The sequence below is a fragment of the Larus michahellis genome, chromosome 7 (genome assembly GCF_964199755.1).
Source record: "Larus michahellis chromosome 7, bLarMic1.1, whole genome shotgun sequence".
NCBI classification, from domain to species: Eukaryota; Metazoa; Chordata; class Aves; order Charadriiformes; family Laridae; genus Larus; species Larus michahellis.
The window spans coordinates 52879205-52893619 of record NC_133902.1 but is presented as its reverse complement, the minus strand read 5'-3'; the positions used below and the strand labels follow the sequence as shown (position 1 = coordinate 52893619).

The following is a 14415-nucleotide window of genomic DNA, read 5'->3' as shown; positions in this document are numbered from 1 at the left end:
CTCAAGAATATTAATAAAAATGCTAATGTTTTATAATGACTTTTCTCACAGTTTTCTTTGTCATGTTTATCTCTGTAGCTCTGCTGAAATTATTAAAATATTTTCCATGAATAAGGTAAGCAATGTTTTCAGTGAATGACGTAAGTAATCTTGATATAGGAGATTTTTTTTACAATGAGAACAATCAATCACTGGAACAAGCTCCCCAGGGACATGTTAGAGTCCCCATCGCGGGAGGTTTTCAAGATGCGATTGGACAGGGTGCTAGATAATGTCGTCTAGGCTCCTTCTCCCATGAAAGGTTGCATCAGATGATTTTTTGAGGTCCCTTCCAACCTGGGCTGTTCTGTGAGGTTCTTTACATGGGGGAAAGTAACAAAAAAACCCCCAAATAACCCATGTAATCAAAAAAGATCAAGTAATCTGAGATACAGCAATGAGTAAAAAAGGTGGGGGAACAGAGCAATATTTGCCAAGGAGGTTAGGTTTTTAATATTGCATTTTAGCTGTATCATATGTTAACAAAACTGGGAAGTAATTAGATTGCTACTGACAATCTTGTTTTATTCCACACGGTGTCATCACATTTCAGGGACTATTTTAATGTTTTAATGAACTTCAGCTGTGGTGGTAAAATAAGTTCCAGGATGTAATGGATACGAGACCCTTTTCTCTCTCCACTGCCCCAAAGCAACTGTCTCTGTGAGCTACTAAGAGAAAGTTAACACATTTTTGCAGATTGTATTCGTATGCGTCGCTTATTTTTTCTGAATCTAAATTCTGTTACGCCACCTTTGCTGCATATAAGAGCAGATTGACTTGAGCGGAGTAATTACCAAAAGTTTCATTACAAACCCTTGTTGGTACTGTGTTAGTGTATTCCATTTGCCAGAAAGCTAGCAGGATGATAATTAAGAAGGGAAGCCTCTTGCAGTGACTATTTTATAGCAGTCAATTGATATGAGGAAAACTGTTATCAGTCACCATTGCGTAGCTTACCCCAGATCTCTTTTGAGGTAGTATATAGCAGAGCTTGTCACTGGGGATATATTTGTAACTTATTACCTCTTTTTTGGGTTGTCCCCCCCCCCCCGCCCCGCCAAATGTTATAAAACAAGTAGCTGGGAGTCTAAAATCTGTAGTCTTACTTCAGGCTGCGTGCTGCTTACACCGAAGGGCAGTCCCTTTGGCTGGAATGGGGCAGCTCATGTAAAGAGTAGTCAGTGTGGCAAGAGCCATGCTAAAGGTAAAATTGCTTTATTACGTTGACGATTAATCACCATAGAGATCTGAGTGAGACTAGTCTTCATTCTATGATGGAGATATTACAGAATTTTAGTCTTATCACTACCTGTAGGGAATTGCAACAAGTAATTACAAATATAAGACAGAATTAAGGATAAATCCATGAATTAGAAGGCTGTTTTGCTGTGTCTGCTAGATGCAAATTAATTGAATAGTTGGACTTTTTCTCCTTAGGAAAGTAATTTTGTGATAAAAAGAGGAAAAAACATGTTAAATTAGTAATAGCAGCTTGAAAATGGACAGTTTGTGGAGATGGAACCGTCTGAATCTCAGTACTTTTCATAGCTACTTGTTTAAAAGCCATTAATTTATGCAAAGTAACAAAATGTTGATTAAGGGAAAGACGATCAGGTGCTTACAGTGATACATTTCCTTTTCTGGTTTCCTTATGAGTTGTGAGAATTTGTCATCAAAATGAAGGATTGTGTCTATTAAAGCTCCATAGAGGGAATGTGTTACAGAAAAGATGAGGTGGCAGCTATATGTCCTCTAATACAGTTACACTGATGTTATTTTTATGGGTGTGATTGCAAATATCTAGGACTGGTGTCATGCAAAATGGGTATTTATAGGGTTGTATAAATATAAATAGGTTGTATATGGGGTGTAGTACTGCTTTCAGAAGAATGTCTTCTGGAAATTGTCTGGTTGTAGCACACCCAGAACCAAGCTTTAGACTGGAGACATGAGTTTAGTTTTTAGGATTTAGATGTAATCATGTTTCTGAATTCCACTAGAAGTGAACTAGCAGTAACTGAAGCTCAAAAGCTGTATAAAGTCTTTGGCAGTTTTGAAAGTCCAAATAGTTTCATTCTCAATGGCTGAGGCTGCACCACAGCTGATTTAACAGTATGTTTCATCTGTGACAAAGTTATATTGAAAAGTTGAAGAACTGATGAGTTCATTTTCAAATACAATGAATTATACTTTATATTATCTTCTGCATTTTCAGATAGAAATACTGCCTCAAAAATACATCCAGAAGTATCTTCAGCAGATCATGATCTGCTACCAAGACTTACAGCAAGCTAAAGAAGGCTTGGTGGTTTCACTGTTAAAATTGTAATATTAATTTCTCTTTACTGACAACTTAATTATATAGTTTTAATTACTCTTGCATTCCAAGTACCATTGCTCTAAGAAAACCTTTTGGAAGTTTGAGCTTTAGTTGACCTAAAAGTTGATTATTGCCTGGATATCAGAGAGATGCCCTCACCCTGTCCTTTCAAAATTAGTCTCTTATTCTTTAAACTATACTGCATTCTGAAAGATTCAAGAGAGCTTACTGTTTCTGAAAATCAAATCATGATTTTCCATTATGTTTTAGAATGTTTTGACTAAATTGACTCTGTCCCTCTTTCTTTTTAGAAGCAATACATTACATGAAACTGAGATTTCAGATTCATGCATTTTTTGCTAGATCTTTTCTGTTGCCTGTCAAACCTGTAGTGATAAATTATTTTGCATTATAGATCAATTATATCTCTAATGATGTAGTACATATTTAGTGGGAAGCTCTTATACAAACTCGCGTAGAAATGACTGTAAAATAAGTACACGATATTCAATAGGAGCTGGAGGTGTAAGTAAGTGGTACAGGTGGCATATGATGTGTGGAGATCTGGGTGTCGCTTGACAGAGCGTACCCGTGTGTCTTAGTAAGAAGATACCAGTGTTCTGGAATATGAAGGCATTAGGCGCACTACCAGTTGCTCCAGAGTGTCTGAATTGCTGAGAGTGGTCATGGGCAACCTGGAGATTGAGAAGCATTTATTACACTATGGTGATTCCAAGCCAGGGGTATCTGTAAAGTCATCACTAGGTTTTCAGTCAAAACTCACTTCTGTATAACTCCTCTTTCATTAATTTTTATGGGTACTTCTAAGTTGACTTGAACTTGTTTAGAAATGGCAGTTGGCTCATCTAATTTAATTGAATGTTATTAATGAAATTGCATTTGCCAACAACCTTGGCACTAACACCCTTCATGTGCAGTTGGAGACGCTATTTAGTTACAAAGCAGTTGAGTAATTGTTAGCAGATGGAGGTTAGCAGACTTATATTAAAGTTTTCGTTGTCTAATGGCTTGAAAATAAAGCAAGCTTGCAACAAGCAGTTGCGATCTGTTTGCTATGCACTACAGTTAAAATTTCAGGTTAATTTTTGGAGGTTTCTTATTTCGTACATTTGTAGTTAGAATTTGCATGATTTGCAGTCTAGATAGAAATTATTTTTCTGGCAAATGAGATTAAAAGAAGATACTATGCAGTATCTTGTTCTAGTGGTACTGCAGATAAATTGATACACTCAAGGAGACAGGAAACATGTATTTTTGCACTTAAAGTACTATGCCATTACTCATGAATTTTGCATGCCTGTGAATTCCAAAAGCCAGCATATAAAGGAGATGCTAGGCTTGCTAAATATGATGACTGAGTGCTGATTCAAACCTCAGACTGCATTTCTGTCTGCTATTAATACCCTTGTCACTGTTATTAACATCTTCCTTTTTTTTTTTTTTCTACTTTTAGCTATTTCTGGTTAAGTAAGTGTATGGGAATTCTTTTGACACAGTAAAACTGATCTGGGGAATAAGAGAAGCAGCTCAAGATTGCTGAAGTCATTACTTATCTGCTGGCATAGGCAAAGATGCAAAATGTTTGCTCTTGGGTTTGGGTGATTGGAGAGTTTACAGAGATAACTCCAAACTCTCCAACATACGTGAGAACTGAATCCAGCCAGGTCAGGGCAAGGGCTGGTTCCCTGGACGCATTAGACTTGTGCCAGCCAGGCTTCTGTCAAGCACGTGGGGAATGTTTGCCTGGCTTCCTCAGAAGACGTGTGCAGGTAATAGAAGGTATGCTGAGGGAAAGGAATGGTGCTTCGCTGTCTTTTTCCCTATGCTCTTGGCATTCAACAATCCTTATTAGCACAAGGAAGTTTAATCCGTTGTTTCCAGCTCACATTTTTGTGGCTATGTTGGTTTAACCCTGCCGGAAATGATAGAAAACCTTGATTTTCAGTGTTGCTCTCAGATGAAATCTCAGCATATTCTTGCGTGAGGTGTATGTATCTTATTTCAACCTGTCACTGGCTCAGCAAACAGCATTAGACAAGTCAGCCAGTTTTTGTGGAGCAGTTCTGTGTTCAAGTTACTTAATACCTGCATTTGTCCCAGGTAAATGAGCAGAACTTTTAGTATATGTTTCTGTACCTCATCCACAAAAATAAAATAAACATTACAACAGAATTTATTGTGAAGTATTGTGCAGTATAAGCTTCTTAGGTTATGGCAGTGCTAAATATTACAGAAGTAATACATAAAGGTGGTACTGAAGAGTTTTGAGTTTGACCAAAGTAGGTCAAGAGTCTCCGGAGGGATCTCAGTGCGGTGATCTGCTCAGATAGAGTGAAACTGCAGATCTCTGAAAAGAATCTATTGCAAAACAGGGACCTGCTTGCAAATATGCAATGGAAAATGGAAAGCCCTCTAATCTTCAATTTTATTCATTCTTTTTGGGAAATGAACTTTCCTCCCATCCATATTACCATTTAATGATCACCTCTTGCTGCAGGGTTGCAGAGAATCCATCCCGTGAGTTTCTTCCTTTATCACCGATGATGGGCTGGATTTTTGTTCTTGTGTTTGAGTTGGGGAAGGACTCTAGGGTAATGAGACTGTCATAAACCTTTTCTGCCTACTTTTTACAACAGGCTATGTTTAACAAGAATGAGGGCTATGTTGCAATTTACTACAAAGGAGATAAACATCTCTCAACATCTGTGTGGCAGAGTTTTGTCTACCTGAGACGAGTCCCTCATCTAGCACACCACTCCATTGCTAGGAAGGAAGCTAGCCTCTTTGTTGGCTGTCCTGCGCTGTAGAAGGGCAGCCCCTTTACTGAGGACTTGTCTGGAGGAATATTTGGACTGTCTTTTGGAGTGTGCTTTAGCGTTGCTTGTATTGGGATATAAAATGACCAGCTACTCACCTGCGCCACTGCTGCAGCTGCGTCTTCTGACCTGGGCAGAGCAACGCCATCTCAGCTGCAGTCTCTAGACTGAGCTTGATGTGAACATTGCATGTGCTGCCAACCACCAGATGGCCTGATGTCTGAGTTGTTGAAAATAGTAGCATGCTACTGGAATAATTATAGCATCTGTAAACTGAGCTAAAAAATGATGAATAACAAGCAAAGGAAACACAACTTTTGGAGAAAAAGATGTATATACAGGTATCACTTCTTAACTATTTCATGCTTTTAACATTAAAATTTCTCTTAGTGTATATCTGTCCATAGTAATAGAATTTTATCTGAAGTGCAATTAGTAAAATGGAGGTACGGATATATCAATACTGTGATAGACTGGCTGTTATTGTTTGTGTAGACGAAATCAAAACCTTATATCCTGTAGTATTTCACAGCAAGTGGAACTTCATCTCAGAGTAGTATTGGTCTGTATGTTTGAACAAAAGCAAGAGTTCTGTTCTTTACTGTGAAGTTCTGGGTGTGCATTCTGTGCTTTGTAAGCCTTGTCGTGCCTGTGTCCTATACAAAACTTAATTATTCTCTGTTAATTATTCTCTGTTACTTTATCCTCTCTTCATTAACCCATTTGTTTGCTTTTTATAAGACTGGGTTGTAGGCTCTGCAGAGCGGGAATAGAGTGTCTTAATTCTGCACAGCACCTAATCTGATGAGACTTTGATCCTTATTTGGGTATTGTGAGCCCCTTGGACAGCCTACGAAGTGATGCACCTCACCTGCTATTGTTTTTTTTTAATATCTGCAGTTAAAATCTTTTTTACTTGGAGGTCTGGGGAGGAAACAGATGTTTCAGGTTCTGTTATGCTACTGACCAGATAGACCAAAAAAATCTGTCCTGGTTTGGTAAAGAGAATGAAGTTCCCTTATTATTTCTAATGTGAGAGCCTAGCAAAACAAACAAAGAGAAACAGACCTTTAGAGGACTCTGGGATGAATCATCAGGAGCAGAAGAGACATGTCTTTCTATCTCACTCTGAAACATCATCTGGTCTGCCCTGTGTTCTCACATATAATGCAGATTTTAAGAACTGGAGAGGAACTAGACATTTCTTTTCGTTATCTTTAATTCAAGTCTCTAGCTCCTTAAGATTTTTTTATTATTAACTTCGTGTTGTGTGTTATCCTTCAGCAGTGGGAGAGTTGACAACTCCTAATATGTTCTTAACATTTCTTTCTGTTTTTCTCTTTTTTTCCTCAGAGCTTGTGTTATCTTGGGTGTCATATTCCTCCTGTCATCTATATGTATTGTGATCAAAGCGATCCATGATCTTGCGAAGAAGGAGTTTCCAGAAGTGGTAAGGTGATTCATGTTCTTTAAAATGTTCTCTTTATTCGCTGCACTGCCAGCGAGACTAAGAAAGGCCAGTGTCTCCTTTCAACAAGCCCTGTTGGACTCGGCAAAGCTGTAGTAGGTGCGTATCCTGCCTGTCTACACATACTGGTCGTAGTATTCAAGCAGTACTTTTTCCTTATGTGATGGAGTCTAATCTTTATGGGTTTTTATAGACTTGACCCCATCTCTTCTTCATGGTTACTTCTGTGGGCCAAATCTTTCTCAGCATAATCACTTAAAGCTTTTATACAGGACTGTAGGAGTTCGCTTACAGAGAGGAGGTCTCTCTGGGCTTAATGAAAGTGGTAGAATTTTATGAGAAGAATGTTTCCACAGTTTTCTACTCCAGCGGCTACAGTATTTTATTTTTAATGCAAAAAAAAAAAGTATTTTTGGATTGTATTTTTTTGTTTTCCAGCTCTTGCCTCCAATTCCAGAGCCATGTACGAGTAGCAGGAATGAAACAGGTGAGGGGAGCATGCTGGGTGAAAGAGCTGGCTTTTCAACTGGCTCACCATGGAGCATCACAAAGGGCTTTTCTTCTGCTCTCTGCTTTCTTTTGGTCATGAAAGCCAGCCCCTACCTGGCCTATAGAGCAGCTCTCCCCAGCGGCCTTTCTCTCAGCTCTGCTCTGTCCTGTCCTGCTTGCCTTCCTTCCAGTACTGGGTATTAGCTTCCGTGAGCTCTACTCATCCAAACCGGCTACTCACTGGGAGAACTGTTTGGCAATGGTTCCACTCCCAGAGGATTCTTCCTGATGTGCTCAAACAAAATGAGGCTTCGGTTCAGATATTGTATATACAACCTGACTTGGACCTTTGTATTCAGCTTTCGTGAAGTTTAGTCTATTTGTAAGTGTGTGCAGACTTTTGCGTTGGGGCTTTGCCCTGCCGAGTACCATTCTCAACACATTACTAGAGAGAAAGCTGAACTCCTTGCTTTCAACCGGGAGATGGAGGCAGAGCTGGAAAAAAAAGCCAAAATGGAATTTCAACTTGTTTTCTAAACTGTTAGTAGTGCAGATGACCTCCTGGGTCCTGTGCTCTCATGGAAACTTCCAAGAAGCTGGCCAACTACAGCAACTTATTTTCAGTAGTTTAGCAAAATTCGGGTAATGATGAGTAGCGTAGCAAAAGCCCATGAACCAGTGTGTTACTGAATTGCAGCCAGGTGCATTGTTTGGCTGCAGATGATTCATGTTCTCTTTGCATTTTACTTTTCCTCTTTTCCAGTCTTCATAATTTACTGCCTCCTCAGCTCTGTCAGTGTAACAACACTTGTAGTTGTTCACCAGCCTGGTTCTGTCAAAGTGATCTAGGTTAGCTTAAACACTTTTAATAGTCAGTTCTTAAACTCGACCAAAACATTTTGACAGAACTAGGTTAGGGAGTGAGCATGGTTGCCATTGTGCCAGTAAGGCTGAAAGAGATTCTGCTAAGGGTAACGGGAGACCCTACAGTGATGGCCTGCAAAAGGACAACCTCTGAACTTGGCTGTACCCAGACAGTGAATCTGGCTACAGTTTCACTTCCATTTAGTGGGACAATTAAATAGATAGTCTTGAGTGTGTGAAGCAGAAGTAAGGTAAGAAGGGAGGCTGCAATAATCATTAGATCACTCATTTGGTGAGTTGATGGTAGCATAGATCAGATTAATTTGGATATCTCAGTCTTAATTCTTTGTGGACAAATGCTCTAATAATTCCAGCAGTAGGAACAAAAGTTTAAAAAGTATGGCATCTATGTCTTACTCTTCCATCGTTACAGGTACTGTCTACAGGTGAGGGCTCTGTTTCTTACATGGGGAGGTATGACTCCTATTTGTAACATCAGTGTTATTTAGGACTTGCAGACATGTTGTACTTCCTCGTCTTTAATCTTTGCAATGCATTTACAACAGGAAAAAATATGAAATCAGAGCTACAGAAAGGTATCCCCAAACAGAAGATCCCATTACATTTCAAGTGTCCTGTAAGAATAATTTGTACAGATCCTTCTTGTCACAGACTGCCTTGGATTCAGACTTTGGTGCACTAAAACTGTGTTGAGTAGGTAAAAGTTAGGGTGGATACTGCTTATATTTGACCTGTTATCAGGATAAATAGATAATTTTGTTCCTGTGACATCAGGCTGACTGTTCTGCCTCATTTAGGTACTCAAGTACTATCAACAGTTTGGAAGATGTGTCTGGCAGGGCATGGACTGTGGATGACTAGAGGCAGGGTAAAAGCCACATGCACACACGTAAAGGATTTTCATACCTTAAAACTCTGCCTGGAAAGTAGATTAGAACCAGGGATGGAAAAAGATGGTACTTCTGTTCAGTGTCTCTTAAATGACATGGCAAGGATGCTCATTTCAAAGTCTTTCAGTACATCTCACGGTGGGAAACTGATTGAGTAAGGGTTGTATGACAGGTGAAATACCTCTGTGTAAACTAAAAATAACACTGAAAAATGAGGAGACTGAGAGAACAGCATTACTGCTGCAAGTCATGGCCAGTGAGGTGTTATGCCGAAGAGTTGCTACGTTAAAAATAGTTGGGGAGAAGGGTGTTGTTTTATAGAAACCCTTCCAGTTGCTCTAGCTGTGCCCGAATCTGATGCTGATTTTCTGTTGGTGTAGTGCTCCCTTAGCTGCTCTGTGTCTCAGCAGAAGTAGTCATTCATCCCGGTTGTTTGGGTCTTTGCTGATCGAGTATGTTCCCAGCTAATCTGCAGCTGCCCGGGCGATGTCATTAGTATCTTAGAAGAGTGGGAATCTGCTCAAATTAAATCTGCAAAAGGGAGAAGTTTCTGCCTCTACTCTTTTATCTGTCTTATGCTGTTTTCCACTTCTTGGACCACCAATGAACAAACTGTTAATAGAACTAACTTCTGTAATATCATGTAATTTAGCTATCATGTATGAACGTATATGGAAAAGCAATAGAACAGCATTTTCTGCTAATGGATTTTTGCATAGCAGTGAAGTACTTCTGCATCCAAACAGTGACCTAAAATATTTTCTGGTGGTGATTTCTGTGTTACTGAGATTTTATATTAGCGTGCTACTCTGATGCCAGGGAAGTATCTTAGTGGTGTGAGCAAGAACAGAACATTAAGACCAAGGAAAGGTTGTGTAACTCCACTGGAGTCCCAAACTGGTATAAAACCAGGGTGAAGAGCTCTGCACTAGATTAAGAGGACGTATGCTTCAACAGAAGTTTCACACATGAGTCATAGTCGCATGATTATTTTTGTACAGTTTACCTCTTTATTAGTCTTTCTTGAAGGAAAGGTCGTTAAAGATGTGGGTACTTTTCAAAGCATCTTGTGAAATTTTAGATGTGTGACTTCAATTTTAGGGGAGATAAAGTGGCTAAAACCCAACTGGAAAATGTTGCTCTTGGTGTTCAGATGCTGAGCACAAAGCTACTATTGTCAATCTTGAAGACAGAAATGGTTTGGAATACATTGCTGTACTGTTTGTGGAGGATCCAAGATTAATGGGATGTTACTGCAGAGCAACATGACTGACCGCATCATTCTCAGAAATATAAATCCTTTTTACATCTTAATGTGTGATAAACTTCAGTGACTTTGTCAGAGTTGAAAATCGGGAATAATTAAAATTTCTCTGAGCTTATTTTAATTTGCCTAAGTTTTAGAGAAAACAGTATGATATGGACAAGTTTAATTTCAGAAATTAAACAGATCAAGCAATTAAGTATGTGCTTGCTCATTGTAAGGTGCCATGATTAAAATCCTAAAAGCATAGTCAGTCACTTCTGAATAATTCTGGATCAATTATACGAAGTTCATTGTATTTCTTGTTGCATATAAGATAACATCGGTTACGTATCTGTCAGTTATTAGTACGTACGTAGCAAGGAAGTTATTTTCTTGGAAATAATTTATGAGATCTTTAATGTAGAGATTCTGTTGTCCTTGAAGTGGATCTCAGAAGAGATGCTTTCATGAAAATACTACCAATAAGAAATGATATAAAATTCACATGACTAAGAAATCATTTGAAATGCTTTTTCAAATGTTTTGAACACGGATTTTCATTTACTTATGTAGACATTTAGAAAGAGGAGTTTAGCTCGGTCAGGCCTTTTTCAGTCACCTATTTGTATTCTCTTTTATTCCATTCCCAATGTAATTTTGGTGAAACGCTGTGAATGACAGCACTCCTGATCTGCGCTGGCCTAGAAGAGAGGGCAATTAGAGCTCCCGACTTCCTGCATTTCTTAATACTGCTTCTGCCTTTCATTTCTGCTTGTTGTTTGTTTTACCTCTTTCTCTGTGTTAAGTAAAAATAAATAATAGGTAATGGATGTCACTACACATGCTTTCAGCACAGGCAATGTTTTTTGTAATTCTTTTGAACGCTTCAAAACCTTGGGAAACACACAAATGGTGTATTTCTCCTTTCGGTTCCCTTGCTTGATATGCCAAGGACTGTAGTTAATTTAGAACTAGCCTATCAGGCAGCATATGAATGACTAGGTAGATTAATTAGGTAGACAAATTAATTAATTTGTCTACCTAATTAGGTAGACAAACCTAAACTTATCCATAGGTTTAAAATATGGATAAGTTTAATGGTAAGTCTTTGTCTGGAATTTTGACTCCTGGTAGTGTGTTTTCGATATGCAACAGCAACCGTGGCCATACCTGGTCGGGCTAAAGGCCCATCCTTGGTCATCACTGACTTTCTTTGTACCTCTCTTTTTAGTTTTATCTCTATTTTCAGATGAGAAAGCCTGAAGAGCCCACAGGATTCAAGGTATAGGGGTCACCAGAGAGTTGTACAATATGTTAATTTTTGCAAATTACTATTAAGCACTGAATTGATATTTTTACAGAACTTTAACTGTAGATTCCATCTCCTGCAGTTAATGGCAAGTTCAGAAATTGTCGCTAGTAGGTAAATTTAGGGTTTTCCCTGCACACAGTACTTTATATTATAATTAAAAAGAGGCCTGCCCTGAAAAATGACAGTCTCTGTCAGGAGAGTTGACCGGTGAATTAATTATACACTGACTATATAATTCTGTATTTGTATTAATTATACACTTTTTGCTATCATGGGGAAAATTTTCTTGTAAAGTAATTGAGATATATATTAATCCCCAGCGTTCAAAATACAATCCCTTGTGCTAGCGTTTTCAATATTTGTGCTGTAAAGCAGCGATTTCCAATTGATCCATAGAGTTGTATTAGTTATTGTGTTTTTAAATGAATTAATTCAGGAAGTCATGAATCTACATGTGTCTACATACACACCCCCACACAAATTTTACCTCCAAAGGAAGATGAAGCATTTCTGGAAATTCAATTTAAAAAAATACAGAAAGATCACAAAATCCAAAGAAAACAATTTTTTTTTATGGGAAAGACGTGTGCCATTAATATGTGGGAACCTTACAGCTACAAATTCCACTTATTTCTATGCTCTTCATTTTTTTGTATAGAGCTGTGAGTACTCTTTGAGGGTCTGCTTCAGCATGACATGCTGCAGTTATTATTTCAGTTCCATATCATTGACACCTAAGGAAATATTTTTCAAGGATCAGATCTTTTTTTTTTTTTTTGTCTCTCACTCCTCTTTTTCTTTGTTCCTAATACACTAGCGTTAGAAGAAGTAGGCCAGCTGCTCTTCTTTCTGGGGTGTTTGGAACTAACATTTCTGATAATTTTAGCTGTTTTTCAGTACCTGACTTACAAAGCTACTCAATCAGTATTTGACATTTGGAATAGAAGACCTTTCTGTTTACCCTTACATTTAATTTTAAATTAATATTTCTCAGATCATGTAATTTAAGGGGTTTTTTTCTACAATGTTGAGTGTTGAACCTAAAATAGATCACTTCTTGTTGGCTCAGAAATGATTGACTATGGTTTTTTTCCCCTAGCTATCAGATTCAGAGCATTTCCTCTGTTGTTACTCGCAGCATTTGTTCTCCAACCTATGTTAGCCATAATAAGATAATTCCCAGTAGGAAAAGGAATTGCCATTCCTTTATTGATGTTTCAGAGAGTTATATCCACAGCCAGTGCTGACCCTGAGGATTTGGTACGCTCACGTTTCAGTACAAATTGGGAGGAATAGAGTGATATTGCATACTGTTGATGACATCATGCTTGGATTTCTGTAAATTTTAGTGATTTTTTTTTATGTTTTGTTAATATATTGAGAAAGGAATTTAAAAGTCAAATTAATCATAGGTTTCGAGCATTGTTTTGCGTTTGCATTTGCTAGTGTTAATGCTTGTCAGCTCCCTGATAAAAATCCTTTCTCATTTGTCTTCTTCCTGTCAATTACTATATATTCTTGGGTAGTATAAATATAATTTAAGTGTAAATAGCGTATTTTATTTTGACTGTTGCCACAAAGAATCTGCAGACCTTTTCTTGTTCATTAAAGAAGGCTAACAAAGCCCAACCCAGCCACACTGAGAATGACTGTTTTAATTTCACCTGGGGTTGTAAATCAATATCCATTTACTATTCGGTTACTGCTTGCATTTCCCTTGGTAATAGTGTAACACATGTAATGTCAATGCAGTTTGGCATTTGTCCTCATTAGTATGGCAAAGGACACTTTTTTGCAAGAGTAAGCACGCATCATGCCATATTTCTGACATTTCCTGCAGAACAAAGAAGGAAAAATGTAATCAGTTTGTGTACAAAAGACGTGCAGCACATCTGATGTGGCGCCTCCAATGCTTTTATAAATGAAATCATTTGAAAGATCAGGCGGCATGTAATTCTATCGTATCCTATTGATTACAGTTGAAATGGGAAGGTAGGGGTGGCACAGTGTAGCTTTATAAGTTCTAATTTATTTACTAATTTAATCGTTTATAATAAATACAACATAAATATATGCATCAATGTCAGCAGTTGAATCATAGCTCAATAGCAATATAACAAATAATACTTGTGATTATATACACATAATCTGTCTTTACACATACTTCCCTATGCATTTCTAATCTCTTTCATATGTATGTAATTTATTACCATTTCAAGTCAAAGTACCATCTATATTGAGTATACATTAGAATCCTGTTTTATGATGTTACCTATTACGTATGGTTTGGTGGTTTGGTGTTTGGCCTTAAGCAATTAATTTAATCCTGAAACACACGTTTCTTACAGTTTGTTGAGAACACTGTGGATACTTGAACTAGCTAGTACGCCAGGGTTAGGAAAACGTATCAACTGCACTTCACTCTGTTCAAGTGATTGGTGGAGAGTCTTGTTTTCAGACTTTACCACACAGGGATAAGAAATAAAATGGCAAGTGCCAGCCGCTTGGTAGTTATGTGAAATGTATTGCTGGTCTCAATGCCCTGCTACTTGGAGAAATGGCAGTGTCACTAGAGAGACACTTCCAAGGGTGCACAAATACCATTTTAAATTATGTTTTATAGCTTTTTGATGCTAAAAAAATATAAATGAATTCTGGGAAAATGTGGAGCACGAGTGATTGCAGAGTTTCAAGCAGACCCTTTGGAGGAGCCCAGAGGTGACCTAAGATAGTTCTCTGGAGTTCGTAGCCCCTCGGTCCTGGCCCCCGTGCCCCCACCACAGCATTCGGTGTATCCTGTCTTTGTTATCTATTTTTTCTTGAAGAAGTGCTCTGCGCAGTGGAATTGCTTTGTCACAGCACTTCAGCACCAGGGATACAAGTTTAAACATTCATAAGATTTTTTTTTTTTGTACTAATAATAGAT

At 38.1% G+C, this 14415-nt stretch overlaps 1 protein-coding gene across 2 annotated transcripts in view; it reads left to right on the top strand.

The window, feature by feature from the left end:
- The window catches only part of TMEM163 (transmembrane protein 163), a 100999-nt gene that overhangs the window by 73828 nt on the left and 12756 nt on the right, over positions 1–14415 (top strand). For both annotated transcript variants that reach the window (XM_074595025.1, XM_074595026.1), the window contains one exon: positions 6553–6649. In XM_074595025.1, coding sequence (XP_074451126.1) covers positions 6553–6649 — 97 coding nt within the window. The remainder of the gene's footprint in view (positions 1–6552; positions 6650–14415) is intronic.